At 28.1% G+C, this 20,310-nt stretch overlaps 1 protein-coding gene across 10 annotated transcripts in view; it reads left to right on the forward strand.

The window, feature by feature from the left end:
* The window catches only part of LOC107454168 (uncharacterized), a 100,259-nt gene extending 80,243 nt beyond the window's left edge, over positions 1-20,016 (forward strand). For 3 of the 10 annotated variants that reach the window (XM_016071252.4, XM_087159494.1, XM_043052946.3), the window contains exons 2-8: positions 8,386-8,460; positions 9,367-9,408; positions 11,109-11,239; positions 12,824-12,922; positions 16,556-16,687; positions 17,630-17,682; positions 19,834-20,016. In XM_016071252.4, the coding sequence (XP_015926738.3) occupies positions 8,386-8,460; positions 9,367-9,408; positions 11,109-11,239; positions 12,824-12,922; positions 16,556-16,687; positions 17,630-17,682; positions 19,834-19,936 (635 nt within the window). In that variant the 3' untranslated portion in view covers positions 19,937-20,016. Of the gene's footprint in view, positions 1-2,773; positions 2,912-7,900; positions 8,291-8,385; positions 8,465-9,366; positions 9,409-11,108; positions 11,240-12,823; positions 12,923-16,555; positions 16,688-17,629; positions 17,683-19,833 lie in introns of those variants that run through there. The other 7 variants (XM_087159495.1, XM_071180891.2, XM_043052961.3 and 4 more) reach the window with 6 other exon arrangements.
* Positions 20,017-20,310: the final 294 nt, after the last annotated feature.

Consider the following 20,310-nt stretch of genomic DNA (forward strand, 5'->3'; position numbering starts at 1 on the left):
CAGATATCCTAGTTATGATGAATGGAGAAAATGCTTCCTTTTTTTTGAGAATAATGGATTGTTTTGTATATTCTTATGAAGCATATATTATGATTTTCCTTAGCGTATAAAATATTTTAATAATTTCTTCTGCACAATTATCCCTACAACTGTACATTTTTTACCGGTACCTTTTTGACAGGGACCTTTTTTACCGGTACCTTTTCTTCCTACATTCTTAAATGACAAATCTAGATTCTTTACGAAGTAGAAAAAAAGTTCCAGGCAAAGCTGTGGTGTCCATTCGACCAGGAACACAGAGCCTGATTCCAACTATAACTTATATTCTATTAATATTAAAAGAGATTCCAAGGGAAATCAACAGCATGATTATAGAATGAATGTTATTTCACATTATATGTTTCAGTTTTACTTTTTATATAAGAATGGAATTAAATATATTTATTTAAAATTACAATTTATATTATAGTTATATTACAGTTAAGGAAATAAATTTCAATGAAGAAATAATTCTTAACCCAACCCAAAAGACGGGGGAAATCCTGGATCAAGCATTGATACAAACTAGCTTTCGGGGAGAACTTTTGATGGAAGTAACCCTCATTTGCATTACATAAAGAGGACAACCACGAAAACTCCCCATTGTAAGCCCGACTGTAAGGGAATTCTAATCCATAATCCATCTACCACTGATGATATTTCACTTCAACACTGTCTTTGGCTTAAGCCGGGATCAAAATTCGTATCAACCAGCCACCGCTAGGTTTCGAACCCGGGTTACCGCACTGGGAGGCGAGCGCTCTATCTCCTGAGCCACCACTGCTTCCCATACCATGTTTCCGTCCTCCCCTCCCGTGGAAGCTTAAATAAATTATTTCAGTCACTACTAGATACATTATGCGGTACGGTGTTTTGAATCAAGGAAAGGTACTAAAGAAAATTAACTATTAAAGTATTTAAATTTGTAATCAAATCTGGGTATTTTGCCTAATTTTGGTTGTGTTCCCAGTAGTTGCAAAATTGAAAAATATGTGTACATAAAACATATGTCTGGATGATACTTTTATGTGATTAAAAAAAATCTTTAGAATCATATAACAGTTTTGAAACCCAACTTAAGGAAGCACATTTAGAAAATTGAAATGAAAAAAACTTGTTTAGAACTTTCATGAACTGAAAAAAAATAAATCATGAATTGAAAAAAAAAATTCAGATACACTTTAATTAATACATATATTAATTTCAATATTTTATACATAAAAAAGCACTAAGAAAAAAAAATTCAACATGAACGATGATTGGATTCATGTCAGCAGATTTAATCATGCAGTGTTTCTAGAAAAGTATAAAGGCTGGTTTGAGCTCTTATATACATATCGCTTATCTTTATATTTTTTAGCAAACCAATTTATCTTCAAATTGTTGTTCGGTAATTTTGAAGGAATTCTATACTTTCCCTTTGAATTTACAGGGATGAGATGGGATATTTTCATAGTTCATATATTATATTATTTTACCTTTTGTATCATTTTCACTGCTGAACTCATAGGAATTTGAAGCAAAAATTATGGCTAAAATTTAAAAACTCTTCATTATTTGAGTAATATTCTGAAACACTAAATAATTTATATATATATATATATATATATATATATATATATATATATATATATATATATATATATATATATATATATATATATATATATATATATATATATATATATATATATATATATATATATATATATATATATATATATATATATATATATATATATATGAAAAAACATAGGAAGAAATCGCTGTAAAAGCCTTCAACCTCCACTTGAAAAACATGAATTCAGTAGATGCATTATAATTCTACGTGCAGTGTTTAAATCAAGGCGAAACACTTTTTCAATAAAAAATAATAATTATTGTTATTTAGGTATACAAATTTGTATAGAAATCTTGCTTGTATATGTAGTAGTCGGCGAAACCAAGAAATATATAATCCTAATCTTGCTATTTTTTGCCTAAATAAAAAGTAAGTAGCAGTCAATAACTCTTTTCCGGCTCAACGGTTAGTTTTATTTACAAGCTACTGTCATTTGAAAGGCATTCTTAGTATTGAAGTCCATGATAAGTATTTGGCAGAACCGATCGTAGTTTTGGCGAACACCTGTTTCCGTAAAAAGAATGATATTTGCTCATAACTTAGTAGAGAATCTGAATTCCAAAACTTCTTCAGATTGCAGCTTCTGTATTCGGCATTTCCTGGCGATCCCACCTATATTCCCCAAGCCCAAAGAATATAAACAAAAATTCTTTTTTTTTCCTTCCCCCCTGGCTCTTTTGCAGTTGACATTGTTACAATTGTATGATAGCTACCCCTTGACGGTTAAGGAATCTAAGCCCCACCAAAGAGAAACAATTTTTGGTGAAAGGACGAAATAAAATTTGGCAGCCATCTCACCTGCTATTGAACCACATAATCCCCGCACGTGGGACCAGCAATACCTAGAAGGCCTATTCTAGGTTCAGTAACTACTAATATGCAGGTGTCAATTTTCACAGGTGAAACTGGCTTGAATGTGCAAGCGACTTTCAACAATAGGCCTGCCTCTCACCAAGGGTACTTTAAGAATAGAGAACAATTTTTCAAACGATTTACTGCTGTGCCTGTTGGCTTTAATTAGGGATGGGAAAAGTCTATACCACCCACATACAATTCTTAACTCCCTGACAGGATTTTTTTTTTTCTGTCCTCCAACTTGAGGGTTTTGGAGAAAGTTGTGCCTGATAGGAATAGCTCAGGTGGTTTGAATGGAAAATTTATGAGGTACCTTAAAGATTTTTAAAAAGGGAAGACAACTATCGTAGCTGTTTAACATCTGTAATAATACTTTGAGGAATGTGGACAGTAGCTGTAAGTGATTGTGTTGAGTTCATTGAAAATAACTTTAGATTTTAAGATGTACTTACTTGAAACGAAGCTTGTATTAAAGAGAAAATGTTTTTTTTTAAGCATCAAAATGATCAACTGCATGAATATTATTTATAATTTATTTTCTTGCATAATTTATGTTTTGTGGTAGAATCTTAGTGCGTGACTATGACAAAGCAATGAAGCGTTATGAATTTAAAATTTTTGTATCAAAAAATATCTAGAAATAAAACAGTCTTTGAATTATTATTACTGATATGTAATAATTCTTGCATAAATCTATATTTAAAAAAAAGAAAAGTTTTAAAAGCGTAAAAAAAATAATAATAATAAAAAAAGATGAATTAGATAAATGTATCTTTCCACAATTTAAATTGTGAGAAAGGGGATAAAAATATAAATAACGTTAGCATGTTTTTTGTTTTGTGTATGGGTGTGTTTTGCGTTTTTTGAGTTCAAAATTTCTGTGTTAAAATTCTTACGCCTTATAAATTTAAAGCAATTTTCATCTTAAAATGATAACTTTTTAAGAGAGTAAGTCAGTGAATTTCTTATAAAAAATAAACCATAACTATAAATAAAATTAAAAAAAAACATTAACTTTACCGTAACATCTGTCCCGAAAACTGCGCATTATGGAAGTGCAGTTATCATTAAGTGATCATTGGAATTAGGTTAGTTTTCATTTATTCAAAAAAAAAAAAAAAAAAATCTTAAATATAAAAATTGCGAATTGTTAATAATAATAATATGTGGTCGTCTACTGTCATACCACAGATTAAGAATTTTTTTAATTTATCTATACTGATTCCACGACTCGCTGATTAACCCATTCACTAATATGCCGTTTCACAGATTTATTTCTTCATTCTTTCGTTCCTGTAATCACTCACTAATAAATATTTTTAAAAATAAATAAACAGCAAAATAGATTAATTAAAGAAACATGGGAAAATCATAAAATGACTTGTCTCGCAGTGGACTGATCGTTAAGACACTGTTCTCAGCAGATCACCGAAGTCAAACATCACTGACTGCTGTCAGTGTGCGGGTGGGTGACCACTTGAATCAGTCTGCGTAGGGACCGAGGGTGTGCGGTATGGGTCCTCGTTAAACTGTTCGACCGTAAAGTACTCGACTTCGCGTGCAGATCGTCGGGCTACCGAAGCAGGGGTGTCATCCCCTCTGCAGAGGATCAAAATTGTGATGGCATGTAATCGGATCATCCTCAGGGATGTTTCCCAGACCGTCGCCAATAGCCCATTGCGCAGCTCTAGTGCGACGTAAATGAACTACAACAACAACTACAACTAACTAAAAATGACTTCGTACTGTGACAAAAAACGAACTGTCATCATAGTAACTGACACTATTTCTCGTACGACTGATTTATACTACTTTCAAAAGTCTTTCTGAACTAAACTAACATAGATAACCACTAATAAGTAACCTCTATTTGCTCAACAATTGTTAAGTAAATATTCCAAATACTGTTTTTCTTCTTCTCCTTTAATATATAGATATAGATTTATTTTAAACAAGAAGATGAAAAATTACTAAAAATTGCAAATTTATTTTAAAAAATGTTTTGAAAATTAGAAGAAAAAAAAATTAAAATAACAGAAAACAAAATAACGAAAAGATATAATCTCGTCTTCAGCTTTCACGATTATATCTGCAAATTAGAGTGCTTTCTAATATCGTATTATTACAGCTAAAGCAAAATATATTTATACAATAGTATGAGTATTAGTTCTTTTCTATAAATATATTTTGATATGGCTATAGTATTAGAAAGCACACTAATTTGCTGATATAATCGTTTGAGCTGACAACGAGATTATTTCTTTTTGTTATTATGTTTTCTGACTTCGTAATTTTTTTCAAAATAAATTTGTTATTTTTGGTAGTTTTTTCTTATTCTTTCCTTGTTTTCTTTGTATTTTTTCATCTTCTATGTATCTTTATTCCATATAATAAAAGGGAGCAAACCCCTTAATGACCTCATTACCTGTCCATCTTTTAATTGTCATGTGATTGGTAAAATAAATCAAATGTGTCTCATAGTATTATTGAATGCTATTCTAACTCTTAATAATGTTTCTACGCGATTAAATGCATTAGAATTTCACTGAATTGGTAAAAAGGTTTTAAAAACTATTTTAGATCAAAAGTTTAACTTAATCTCTTTTGTGATTTAATCGCAAAGTGGAAAATATTAAAAACTTTTATTTATTTTTCAAAAGGCAAAAATTTGATTTTGTTCGAAGCAACAATTTTTTTTTTTTTAGAATAGCAAAATAAAATTTTAAAATGAATATGATATAAAATTTTCTAATTACTTAGCTCCTGGTCTATCGATATTTGTAATTAAAGCATGCTAAATTAAACAACTAAGCACATTCCTTTTTTAGCAAATCAATGCAATATCAAGTTTGTATAACGAATTTGAATTCATTCTGATAATCCGGTTATTAATTTCATTTTAACGACAAATAAAACTTTAAAGCCATGTTAAAATGTAATTACATTTATTTACATTTTGACTAGAAATATGAGAGCAATGATATAACAGTGACTTTAAAAAAATCCTGGTTTATCCCTATATAAATTGACCACCTAAGTCTGCCACAAAAACAATGTTCCATAAATGGTACGCAGGCTTTAGTGCACCAATTACTTTACAATATAAAAATAATTACCTTGTAACAAAAAGTAAAAGTAGCTATTTTTATTTAAGTTTTTTTTTCTTTTTCCTGAGCATTTTTTGCGAGCTGATTTTATTCTCTCTCTCTTTTTATTCTCTGAAGTGGCTTACTCGTAGAAGAGCATGAACAGAGCACCCGTCACAACTTCTACGGAAACCGAGAGTTCGTGACATTGATTCTAAGTTCAAATGAAGGTTAAAAATTTAAAGGTTCTGTGATTAAAGAAAGGTTCTTCAAAAAAGACTGAATGTATTTGTCTGACTTAACTACTAAAATTGTTTTCGTAATAAAAATCTCATTTTTCCTAATCAAATGCTGTTTATGTTCTTAACCAAACGTTACATTTGCATCTGACAATCAAAATGTGCTCTAACAAATCACGTTGGTGAATCAATTTTAATTTTGAGTCCACGTGTTAAATATTCGCTTTTAATGAAAAAAAAAAATTGGAGGATTTACAAAATAATAAAATAAATATATTTTTCTAGAATGCAAATTCGTTTGAAATCGACTAAAAGAATTAAAAACAGTACACTTAGCACGGTAGTATGCATTAATAATTATTTTAATAATAATAAACACGTTTAACTGAATTAATATTTTGAAAAGAATGTAATTGTCCTTTAAATCCACTCATCAAATTGCAGATTTAAAGTTCGATCAATTAATGAAGTGTGATCACGAAAGATTTGTCGAGCGAAACCCTACTATCAGATTTAATTATTTAATTATAATGCAAAACCATGAAATTTTTGCATAGTTTGCTGCATTTTTCATTTAATATATAACAATAATAACAACTGTCCAGCCAAAGTATAGAAAATTATAAGTTGAATTTTCTAAAAGTTGAAATTTCTGGATTTTAAAAACATTGTTGGGTCTATCATAAGCAATAAAATATTACTTTATTCTGCCCAGTTAAGAAGTTTTCTTTGATGAAAATGATTTGTAAATTGCTTCTTGGTGCTTCTAAAATTCTGAAACTGATTTTCATAAATTAACTGAAATGTTCTTCCCTTCTCCCGCCATCATAGAATCTTCAAATATTATCCGCTATAATTGTGTTTTTAATATTTATTCACCCAATAACCTCTTTATTTTTTTCTTGCACCTTCTTTATTTATTTACAGATTTTTCAGATTTGAAATCTACCACACTACATACATTTAATTCTAAAAAATGCAGTTTCAAAAAAGAAATTAAAAAAAAAAAAATAAGAAGGAGTAATATTCAGATTAAATTCAGATTTCCTGGGGCGTTTTCTGCTTCTAAACGAAAGTGTCGGAACGTCAGAATGGCGCGTTCCAGCTCCAGCTCTACAGTGCCCCCATATGTATGTAGTGTACGAATATCTGATATGACTTTCTGTAAAATAGCAGGGAATTAAATATTCGCATTTAACGTGCAGTTTATTTTGTGAAACTTCAAATTTTTCTATAAAGGTGCTTGAGACTTAAATAATCCAATCTAGCGATTTTTTTATTGTTTCTACATCTTTATTTTATTTTTTATTTTGAATTCTTGCAATTCGTATAAATTATAAATTCATGAAAATTTGTACCAAAAAGGGAAAAAAATAAACATGAGTATTCCATAAATATTTCTATTAAAATTACATTTTTCAGCAAGTTATTTGTTTTACTCATCCTCTGCCTTAATTCGCTTGGTTTCAAACAGGTTTGCTGGTATTGACAAGTGGCATAAATAACAACATATTGTTTACAGCTTGGCCAACAGAACAGAATCATTGTTTGCCAAGGTTTACAGTCTCAATAGTAGCATAAGCTTTTACTTATAATTATGTTTCATAGATGGCAGCTTTATATTTTATAGAGAATTTATTTTAATTCTAATCAAACTTCTTTTTTTTTTTTGTCAGTATCTTTTTAATTCTTTTCAATATTTCTGCTTTTTGCATAAAACACTCCTTATTCTTTTCTGTATAAATTCATACAGTTAGAATTACAACAGCACTATAATTTAATAATATTTTTATTTTCATGCCTAGTACGGGTTTTACGTAATATATATTTAGTAAATAATTTTTCCACATATACACTCAATTCATTTTTCACATTCAAGAATTTTCATCATTAATTTACCTTCACTATAAGATTTTAAGAATGCGTTTTTAAAAAGAATTCCAACCGATATTGTATTAACCAACGAGTAGTAATAACTGAATATTGTTGTCCAATTTTCCTTTTGCAGTACAACTTATCCATAATAGATGGAGCCATGATCCACTCTTTACAGCTTTTTTCTTCTAAAAAGTTTTAGCGCTAAGTTTATCTATTCATCTCGTCGGAATTCGATAATTCGTTAGTTTTGTTTTAAATTGTTTGTTTATATTGGCGATATTATGACCACGATGGTGATGACGGTTTATAGTGAAATCAGATCAAGATTAAACGTTTTGGTTTTTAATGTACAAGTTTTTTCTTCACCATCTTTCATAAACTATAGATTATAAATCGAAATCATTTATTTTTTTTGTATCAAATTTAACTTGAGTTTCAAGAAAAAAGAAATATGGATGATGAAACATTTTATGTTGTTTTACAGTTGTGTGACAGCGGTAATAATCACAATAGCTTCTAGTAATTATATATTGTAATGAAAATGAAGCAAAAAGTTATGATTAAATAATAATGTATTGCCAAAAAATCATTTGTATAGACATCTAACTATTGTTTAACTTGTTATATGCTAAACTTTTTTTTACTACAATTTTAATTATTTTTTCAGCATTTCCTACTGGCGGATTTTCACATAGTATGGGAATAGAGGCTGCTATACAAAATTTCTACACAGATAATCAAAGTAATATTGTTTAATTAAATCATTATCTTAATCAATAATTTCTTCATCTTATATATTTTTTTAAAAAAAAGGTACTTTTCAATCAACTTTTAAATTTTTATGTATTTAAAAAATAAAAAAAATTTGCAAAGGCATTCATTATTGACTTTTTGCTAACCGAAAAGTACCAATCATAATTTGCATTGCATAATTACAATTTATAGGGTATAACTTTTCTGCTTTCATGAAACTTGGGAGAGCCCTAGGTATAGTTAGCCTGTGTGACAATTAATTCCTGAAAGTGTAATTTATTTAAGCTATCCTTAAAATTTCAAAACTTTTTTCTACTTTAATCAGTCAACTTAATTTTCTATTTTAATAATAATACTTTAAAATCAAAAATAAAACTTGTAAAGATGAAGTATAGAGATATTTTCTTTTGATTTATTATGTTTGGTATTTTTCAATTAACCAGGGGCAAGCAAAAATTGCCCAAAAATGTATGCCTTCACCACTTTTTTATTTTAGTTATTTTTTTAAATGCATAAAAATTGATTAAAATGAAAAAAAAAATTAAGAAAAATAGTGAATTTCCTTGCATTTGGCTAACCGAGAAAGTGCCGAATTTTTATTCACTTCAAGTCTTACAATTCAAGTTTCATTGAATGTCTTTAGGCTTGAAGTGCAAGGTTGCTTGACAAAGTAGCTTAGATTTCTATTTTGCTTGTATTTTATTATAAATTTTAATGCATATAGCTTTTCAAGTTAATGTTTTCTTTCGTGAAATTCTGGATCCTTAAATCCTTTACTGTAATCATTTTATATAATTTTTTTAAGTAATTGTTGTACAACCTTGATAAATTTGTTACTATATTTGCTATGCAGTTTGTTTTTCTAATTCTTTGTATGTTTCTTTTTTTTATTTAGACAGTTTGAAAAATTATATTCTATGTTCTCTAGAAAATACAGGTATTCATCACTATTATTTCTTTGTTAAAGTGTTTTAATTACTTTATTAGAATAATCTGTGAGTTGGTAAAAAATGAATTAAAAAATCATTAAGAACATCTACATTCCTATCATACAGTTCATACTTTTACCTTGATAATTTTTCATATAGAATGCTGTTTGCTCTTATTTAATATTAAATGCCTTTCATTTCACCATATAAAATGTGTCTTACATTTTTGGGAGGAATAATTTATTATTTTCGCTAATAATTTTTAATTTAATTATGTATGGCAATTTTTGCAAAAAACAAAAACCACAGTATTTTGATTCATAACATTTTCTAAGCTAGTATGGTATTCACAAAAATGGGAGATAGAGTTTGCACCGATCTCAAACACCAAAGAATTTGTTAGCGAAAAAATTGTATTCTAATGTGTTTTATAATAAGTTTCATGTTTATTTTATGTTATGTATTCAGAAAGCCTTTTCTTAGCAATTTGTTCTTGATTAATATAATGTTACTTTCAAAATTTTTTTTTTGGGAGGGGGGGGGGATATCTATTTTATTGAGGAATGAAAAAGCTGCTTGTGCGTAGCCTTATGTTCTGCTTAAGAAATCCTATTTGATCTCATTAAGCTTCAAACTGCATTAATAAATGGTATTGCTAACATGCAACAAAAATGTTGTTTTATAGTCTTTCTAATTTGCAGCATCATCTATTGAGAAAATTATTTACTAATTTTGAAATTAGCAGAGTTATATTTTTTGTTAGTTAGTATCAAAAACTTAGTATCAACTCGAGGCACATTCAGACAGTCACCGCTGACCTTCTACTTCAGAATCACTTCAGGCAATTATCTGCAGTGGGTGAGGGTAATGTTGCTCGCCTCAGTGACTCTGGTGACAAGGGGCTCACCAGGCAATGCAAAACGAGCAATTACCTCCTGCACCTTCCATAGCACAGAACGATAAATTCAGTGCCTGCCGTTTAAAAAAAACTTTTCCCAAAATTTAACTCCATGTATCGTAGCATCTAGTTCGTGACTAATTTTTTGTTTTCTACATATTTAAGGGTGAAGGCTATATTTTATATCGAAACCACAGATTTTGGTATTTAACTGTGTTTCCAATTATTAATTAGTTCAATAATGTATAATTAAACTGCACCGTTAGGAATGAAAGTCTCAATTTATTTAATTTTTTGTTTATACTATTTGCTGCCACTAATTTTGAGTGCTACATTTCTGTTCTTTTTGACATTTATTATAAAACAAATTATCTGAAAGCAAAAAATCTGAATGTATATATCGCTGTAATAATCTTACCTTTTGATAAAGCAAAATTGCTTATAACTATTTTAAGTTATCTTTTACTTTTTCTGAAACATTCTAAATACTTTTGAATTAATTTGTAATATCCATTAAAATGTATTTTGGGGAATATTTCTGCATTGAAACATGCACCAATATAATTGTCAAGGTTTGGAAAGTCTTAGGCAACGGTCTGAAAGAAAAAAATAACTTCATATAAGGTGTCCCTCTTGAAGGAAATATCATAGTCATTCATGGGGTTAGCCTCTACCTATTTCAAAAAAACTTTTTTCAAGTTTAAAATCCCAGTGGCATTTTGGCAATTGTAATTGTCACAAAAAAGTATCAATATGGAAATATACCCTTATTTTGTAACAATTATACAATATTTTCTTTTTTATAATTAGGTTCATTTTGCATTCCTTATGTGAGAGCCTCTTATGAATCAGCTTTTGATTTGAAACAAATAACTGAGTTAGACTCAGCTCACAATACTGCTCTTTTGAATCATGTTGCTCATAGGGCTAGCAAGCAGCAGGTAATAATTTTAAAGAATTTTATAAATTAAGGGAGAAATGTATTTATTTACAAGTTCTTATATATTTCACCCTGATTTTATTATATTGCTACTTATTAGCCGGTATGTGGTATTTATTTCCATTAAAAAATATCATGTATAAAGACACAAGCGTTCTATCTCACTATACCAAATAATGATAGTGCAATTTGATTTATTTAATATAATTGCATATACAGTCAAACTTGTTTATTGTGTGTGTGGCGTAACTACCACTACGAAAATTAAACATCAATTCACTGGTATATAAAGCATGCTAACTTGATTCTACCACGAGGTACCTTTTGATAGATGACGGTTGGTATTGTCTGATAACTCCTCCCCCACATTGGCGACCTCCGGATGTGATTTGAACACACAGTAACGCCCACTTCGCAAAATTCCTAACAGTAACGCCTACTTCGATAGATCGTCCACATTGAAAGTTGACTAGCTACTTGTGACTGCGTCATCACCCTCCTGCGCTGTTGCTACTCAGACTCATCTCGAACATACAACGTCATACACTCTCAACTGCTAATGTTAACACAGGAGAAACTACTACTGTGAACTTAATACACCTCTCACATTCAACACTCAAAATTCCGGTGACCACTCTCCCGCTCAGTCACAAGTACAGCAACTAGTGATATCTATACAACGAATTTTATCCCTGATAGAATTCTGGTGGGGGAGTAATGTGGCGTAACTACCACTACGAAAATTAAACATCTGGTATATAAAGCATGCTAACTTGATTCTATCATGAGGTACCTTTTGATAGATGACGGTTGGTATTGTCTGATACTGATGACTCCTCCCCCACAGTGTGCCCTGATTATTTCTGTTGAAATCATCTGACATGCAGCCAAAAAGAAAAAAAAAACATTAAGTTTTTTTTGAGCTTTTTAACAAATTTTAAAAATTTTTGAGAATAAGTTTTCTGGTTTCCTAAAGATTTTAGGTTTTAATTGTATATTTCGACCTCCTTCCTTTTCTCTGTAATTGATTTTTCATATTGAAGTCTTTTCTGGGACAAACAGTAGTTCTTAAATACCCTATTTAAACAGAAAATTATTAATCAAATATGTTTTTGCGGAGGTCACTAAAAAAAAAATTACACAATCGCATTACGTTTTTATCTCAGATATAGTGTCAATTGGAATTGGCTCTAAAATGGAATAATATGCAGTACATAGAGTTAATTTACCACATTAAGATTCATTTCAATTTTTGTTGAATGTAACAGTATTTTATAGCTACACACACTCTGCAACTTTGCACCACATTTACTTAACACATTGTTGACAAGTTAACTCATCTTTGCACAATGCACAAATGTTGTTCACCAATGCTAAGTTAACTAGTTATTGCATGTGCAATGTCCAGTTAACTCATTATCAGTCAACAACATTTCGGCATGAAATAAATATTTAGATTGTTTTACTTGACTTCCATATTCAATTACAAAATAATATCTGATAGTTTCTGTGTAAAATTGCCGGTCAACAAAGTGTTAAGAGTTAATTTTTTTTATTCACTCAATAGTTCTACTAATATTTTTAGGGAAAGGCTCTCCTGACTACCTCATGTGAAGTATTCAAGTTTTCTCAACTACAAGACTTAAAAGAAATTGTAGACGAACAGAAAACACATTGCCATTTTGTGAGCTACTAATTTTGATATTTTTTTCTTCAAATAATTATATAATGAACAATTGTTAATCTTAAGTTTATTTTTAAAAAAATGAATCTTTTATTAATTTTAATTATTTGAGCAAATATTATTTTCAGTATGTCAAATACTTCTGTGTTCAGAAACAATGTTAATGTTTTGTAAGGTCTATGTAATCGGCTAATTTTCACTGGAAAAAAAAACCTATGAAGTTAAACTTTAAGGAAATAAACAGAAAATTGCTTGTATTATATTGTCTTAAACAATAATTTTTCAGGAATTTTTGAAATTTAGACTTTGACATTGTTTGTCTTTCTATTAAGCCAAAGTATCCATAACTTTAACTCTGCTACTTATCTTTTAATAGCAATTTGCTGAAACAGAAAAAGTTTCATGTCAGTATTGATTGAGTTTAGTACAGGGTTTGAAAAAACCCGGGGATTTTTGAAAAAACCCAACCCGCCTGGGTTTTATTGAAAAAACCCGGGGAAAATTGGGTTTTATTTGAAAAAACCCGGGGAAAATTGGGTTTTTTCATTTAGTGCTCATAAATTTTACTGTGAAAATATTTTTATTTATTAAATAGTGTTGTATAAGTAAGCACTAAAATTTCATCTGACTTTTACCTGTAATAAAATTAAACTGGAATAAATATTTAATGGTGTTCCATGTTTTTACAATACGATTAATGGAAAGTGAAATTAAAATTACGTATAACTATAAAGAGTATGAGTTACTTGTCCCTTTTTTCAAATATTTAGATAAATATATGCATTTTTAGATACATTTTAACTTTATAGTTTCAAAAAACAAATTAATCTTAAAATTATAAAAAAGCATAGATAAAAAGTTGTAGCTTATTTTTTTAAAATCAGAAAATAAAACTTTAAATTTGTTTACTGTTGTTTAATGTATCACTTAATAGAATTTTTTTTTGTTTCCTTTTAATATTTTTAAACATGATTAAAAGAAACAAAATAAATTGTATTCAAATGAAATCTTAAAAATAATATTTAAAAAATCTTAAAAGTAATATTTTAATTTTTAATTGTTTTTTAATTGTGATAAACTTTCTCCAAATACAAGTAGTTAAAAATTGTCAGCAGATGTTAGGAGTTAACTTAAAAAAAAGGTCCATTTTTTCCTTTATTATTATTATTATACAACAGATTCAAAGTGTCAACATTTCTCTCTTAGATGGTGATACACTTTTATGAGTTTTGTAGCTTTATCTATTCCTAATTTATTTCGCACCAAACAGAAAGTTAAAAAGTGTCTTTCGATAGAGACAGAGGATGCTGGTGTTGAGTGCAAAGAAAAAAGAATTGACAGAAATTTTGTGGAAGCTAGGAATTTTATTTATTCACTTATTTATTTAATTTTTTGCCATAATTTTCCACTATTTTTTGATGAAAACTGTTGAATAACAGTGTCAAGCATCATTGATTTTGGAAAGTATTCAGGATCGGAAATTTTGAATGCCGTAACATGTGGCAGAAATTCTGGATGGTGCTTAAAAAGACAGTTTTCTGTTAATTGGTCCTGCTCATCATTTAAAAATTGTCCCCTTGTTTTGGGATCCAGGATGCATATGCTAATAAATGATGTGGCTGAAGAGCCTGATTGAATCTTTTTACAAAATGTATATGGGGTTCTAATTCATCACACGATAGTAAGTTAATTCATATTTCAACAGCTTCTGAAATTGAAATGTTTTCTGATTGAAGCTTTTTTAAAGCTTCGGAAACAATTTATCTGTTTTTCTCAATTGATAGTTTATTGGTAAAGCCCAACATTATTTAATATTTTGACACATCATTAGATTCATTTTGATGTTCAAGAACAATCTCTTCATATTTATGGTAATTATTGGCAAAAGTTTTTACACGCTTAGAATATGAATTCCACCTAGTATCATTTGGTCATTGGGTTATCAAGCAGTTTTTTTCATTTGCTCATCCATGTGCTTGATGCACATTTCTAAAATATTTGTTAACTTCAACGATGTGCCCAATGATAGTATTAGGAGATATTTCTTTTTGAACCAAATTTAAAAAAAACAATTTGTGAAAAAAACCACCAAGTGGTTTTTTTCCAAAGTGGGCTCACTTGGGGAACCCTGGTTATATGTATTTTATATTAAGTTTAAATAACGCATTATCACATATTTGAATCTTCTTTATTGTTAAGTACATTATGTTTCATAATTTTTTAACTCAAGAGTTATAAAATATAAATGCAGTAATATAAAAGAAACAAGTTTATTATTCTTTTTGTTTTCACACACATTTATTTACTATATTTATTAAACATATGGATATTACCTATTATAAAATTATAATCTGTAAATATTTATAATCAGTAAAAACTAAAATTTCATCTGACTTGAATTAAATAAAAAACTGAAATAAATATTTAATGGTCTTACATGTTTTTATAATAAGATTAATAGAAAGTGAAATTAAAACTATGTATAATTATAAAGAGTATCAGTTACTTGTCCCATTTGTTTTCAAAGTATTAACCCTAGGAAAATGATTTCATTTTTAGATAAATAATTTTAAAAAATTCTGTTATAAAAATTTTTTTCTTTTTTTAAAGCCAGAAAATAAAACTGTTTAAATTTGTTAATGTATCACTTGGTAAAAAAATTGTTTCTTTTCAATTTTTTTAAACATATGAATTAATAATAATAACTTGCTTATTAATATAAAAAACATGCAACTATATTCGAAAAATTGATCTTTTCAGACTATATTATTTAAATTATTATTTGATTTAATACCATTAAAATATTACTTTTTGAAAAAACCCATTTAAAGTTTTCAATAGTGCCTACTATAAAATTATATGAAGATTCGAGTTTCTTTTACTTTACTAATATTAAAAACTTAATCACATAAATCAAGCAACTCTATTTGACAAATTTATGCTGCACAATAAATTATATAAAAGTAAATGCAAAACAATAAGTTTTAGTAAAAAAATTAAAAAAAAATTGAAAAAACCCACTTATCGTTCTGAGTGGGTTTTTTCAAGGTGGGCCCACCCGATAAAACCCGGGCGGGTTTTTTCAAAGTGGGCCCACTTGGCGAACCCTGGTTTAGTATCTTAAAGATATTTTATTTTCTAATTTTTTCTCTCTCAAAGTTTGTCTCAGACCTTTTACTTATGGTCGGAGGACCTGTTTGAGTAGCCCTGACTTAAATCATGTAACATATAAATGAAATTCAAGGTTAATGTTATTATAAAATTAGTTACTCAAAATCTTGTTTGCTTTATTAAATCTAACCAAAGGAAAATTGTGATGTCAAACTTGGTTGTATCAAAATATATACTGTCATTTATTAATGTTGCCCCCCAGAATTTTCCATTATTGCAAGGGGGGAAATTCAGTAGGTGGTTTCTTTATTTAGCTTAATTTATTAAATTTTTTAATGTGTGTTAGTTAAAATATTATATTTTATACATTTATTTTTAATAACTACCAGTTATTTATCTTAGTTTCCTAATTTCTTCTCACTTTGCATCATTTTGTTTAAAATAATTTGTTTTAACCTTTCAAATTGCTAAAGAATAACTTTTAATAAAATAAAAAGACTGATTCGTTTTAAAATTTTTCAGCCAATTGTATTTGGAGTTTTATGTGCTACACTAAATATTCCCATAAAAAAAGTTGGGAGAATGTTTTTGTTCAATTCCTTACGAACATTAATTGCGAGTACTGTTCGACTTGGAAAGATTGGAACTGTACAAGTAAGTTTTATTCACATTGTCCTACAAAATTAAGTATTTTATGAAAGCTGTATATTTGTTAAAATAAAACTTGAAAAATGTATGAAGCTTAAAATATTTCATTTAAAAGAATTTCTCATATTTGGATATAACATTTGGCTAAATGAAAAGAAAGCAGGTGTGTACGCAAGACAGCTGTGCCTGTATTCATACTCATTAATAAAGATGAGATATTGCGAATAAATGATTAATCAACTCACGTGAGATTCCTCAAAGTGAATATAAATTTATATTAAGCCAAGACAGTAAAATGTGAGCTAGAAAAATTTTTAGTGCCAGAAATTGAATGTAACATGCACTATCACATTGTTCTGTTCTGGAAGTATACATCTTACATTTGCTTTAAATTCTCTCATGCAATGAATCAATTATCTGCAATCAATGCAATGAATCAATTATCTGGTGAATCAATTATATGCAATCTGTGGTATACTCTTCCACCGTTAATGGTGGCATTGCTAGAGCTACTATATTTGGGCAACCTTTAAAAATATGTAACTGTAACATTTAATTTGGAATTCAATAAAAAAGTTTAAATAATATTGTTAAAAAAGTTTGAAATTGCATATAAGTTGTAATTTTATGAAATATGTAAAAAAAATAGATAAAAAAATACTTTTTAACACAAAGCCGTTAAACTCATAAAATTACGCTTATAAAATATACTCTTAAAATTACACTTATAACAATCAAAAATTTCTATGTTAAAAAAACTGCTCTACAGTTAGGTATAACTTGCACCAAACAATGTTCCTTTTTTTGTATTTCTTTCTCTTTTTTTTTTGTAATGTAATTCTATTCATAAGCTTTCAATATCTGTCTAAATATATTTTCCTTAAACATCATATTTTTCTTGTAATTTATTTCATTGAATAAAAAAATAATTATTATGTATTATCATAGGCACAAAATTGGCAGCATTGCATAATGAACAGCTTAGATGACATTCTTTCAAGGTATTTAAAACTTTTTGAAAATTTTCGTACAGTGTGCAAAATAAAAAAAATTAATCACCTACGTAACTTTTGATCTAACAATCAGATTGTCATGTACTACAATATAATCATATGGTTTGTGGGGTTTAACTTTAATTAATTTGTGCTTACCTTATTTTGATTTACATAATCAGACATAAAATCATAAATTTTTTGCATCAACTTACATGTAGATTCTTAGTCCTAAAAATAGGAGAAGCTTCAATCTGAAATTCGTATTCCTTAAAGTTTTGATTATTAAACGAAATAATTATTAAAAAAAATATTATGTAGAATTATTTTTGGACATTTAAATTTTATAATTGTGTGTGAATTGTTTTTGATAAATAATTTCAGAGATAAGAAAGCAAAGTTAAAAATAAGTTGTTTAAGTTATTAGGACCATATTTTTTCAGATTGCAGTTACCTTTGCATTTTTAGGGCTAAGAATATAAATCTAGAAAAAACACTTTTGTATTGCGATATCTTACACAAAAATTACTGTCAAATGCTTTAAGCTCAAACTTTAGATAATACGAATTATTTTTAAAACATTGATGAAAGTTCTAGTTTCAACATTGATTTTTTTCCCCATTACTTAAAGTTCGATAAGTCGACTTTTTCGATTTTTCAAGGAAACTTTTGTTTCCCAAACATCAATTCCAATCTATAAGTCAAATTTTTTTAAGAAAAACAAAAACATTTACAACCTATAAAAATTTCCTATAATGAATTTTGCATAAATTCTAAAACAGTTCTCAACTAGCAGCTCAGGTTTATGAAAGAAACAACTTTGGGAGGATAGCTTATCTAAATTTCGCCTCAGTATTATTAATGTGAGAAATGTATTAAAAAAATAAAAAAGAGAAACACGATTAAGTATTAATTTTTTGTTTTGTTACATTGAAAAATTCAGAAGATAAGAAAGATAAAGGATCTTTGCTCTTTTTATCCAATATTGTTGCAATAGCTTTCAGTGACTGGTTTCATTCTGCTTTCTTATATATATTTTCCGTCAATTGTTGTCATGGGGTTATAATGATGTTTATTCTCTCTTTTTTTTGTGAGGTGTGAGAAATTGTGCACAGAGTTCTGGATATTAATAGATTATAAGTAATCTTTGACCATAAGCAGTTGTGACATTCTAAGAAATATTTTGTTGAAGAATTTTAGTTTCTGCTTTTTCGAAGTTGTTTTGTTTGCTGCTCTTTTCGGTGGAGTAATTTTAGCACTGATTTATAACAACTAAAGCTTAAAAATATGGATGACCAGAATAATTATTGAACAATTGTTATTAAAACTTGACAGCAAATTCCAGTGCGAAAAAAATAAATGTTTCATTATTCATTAACAGTTGTCCAGCCCATCTAAAATGACTCAAAATTTGCAACCCATCAAGCTTATCTTCTTTGCACTCAACATGACATCGAAACTTCATCCTATAGACCAAAGTGTGATAAAAAAAAACCCTCCAAGATAACCTTTTTTATCCATCCTTCTTTCGTATTAGTCTATTTTTTGATAACTCGAAGTAATTTAGCTTCAGATAACACTTCCAGTTATCTAAGTTTCACTATAAGTAGCATATTTAAAGTTAGTCCCTCAAACCATTAAGAATTGCTTTTTAGAAACTTGGTACTTGATCACTAGATTAGAATTTAAGACATTCTGTTTTTTTTCTCTAGAATTCTAAATATTCTTGCTTATTTATTTTTGTTACTATCAAATATAACTAACTTGTTTTTCGTATATCCTTTTTTGGTTAAATGCAATTTTGTGTATTGTTTTATTTTGCATAACATTTTTGATAAAAATCTAGCTTTTAAAGTCAAATCTTAGGTATGAAACAGAAGAAAATAATAATGAAATTTATTAAATTGAGCTATAAACCTTGAATTTTTATTTAATTACAGATTTTTATATTAGTATTGTCATTTATATCAATAATAATCATTGTAATTAAAGGGACTTTTAATTGTAATCGAAATTTCAATACGTAGTATATAGGCAATATATATAGATAAATATATGTGTATATCATACAATTGCTATTTTGTCATAATAAGCTCTTTATTGTAAAGAATCAGCACATTTGTTCTCCCAATTACTTATTATTATTTTTTTTAAATGTAGGTATTGGCAGTTGCCATGGGATGAAGCTTGCATTACGTATCCTATTGTAGAAGTTTTACAAAATTCTCATGATAAAATGTTTTCGAAATTATTTTTCTCTTAATTTTAAGTTTTTATTTTGTAATCTTTTTATTGTCAATTACTTATTATAATAAAGAGAGAAATAAATATTTTTAAAAAAAAGGTTATTTAACAAAATCATTTGAAAGATAGGTGCTATTTGAATGGTCTGATAATTCATATATTATAAGAAAAAAAAGTGGGAAATAGCCCCACTTGCACATGTTTACAGGTAATTTTAATCGCATTTTAAAACTAGTACATCTGAAGCTTATTTCAACTACCTAACAATATTTTCCACAAATCAGATAAGATAGAAAAAAGAAAAAAAAAACATAGACTCATTAGACTGTGTGCCTCAAAATAAATTTGAGTTGGATCACTATTCAAATAAGGCCCTCATATAAGCTTATTTAA

This window comes from Parasteatoda tepidariorum, chromosome 3 (assembly GCF_982258835.1).
Source record: "Parasteatoda tepidariorum strain Cologne lab strain chromosome 3, Ptep-v5.0, whole genome shotgun sequence".
Taxonomy (NCBI): domain Eukaryota; kingdom Metazoa; phylum Arthropoda; class Arachnida; order Araneae; family Theridiidae; genus Parasteatoda; species Parasteatoda tepidariorum.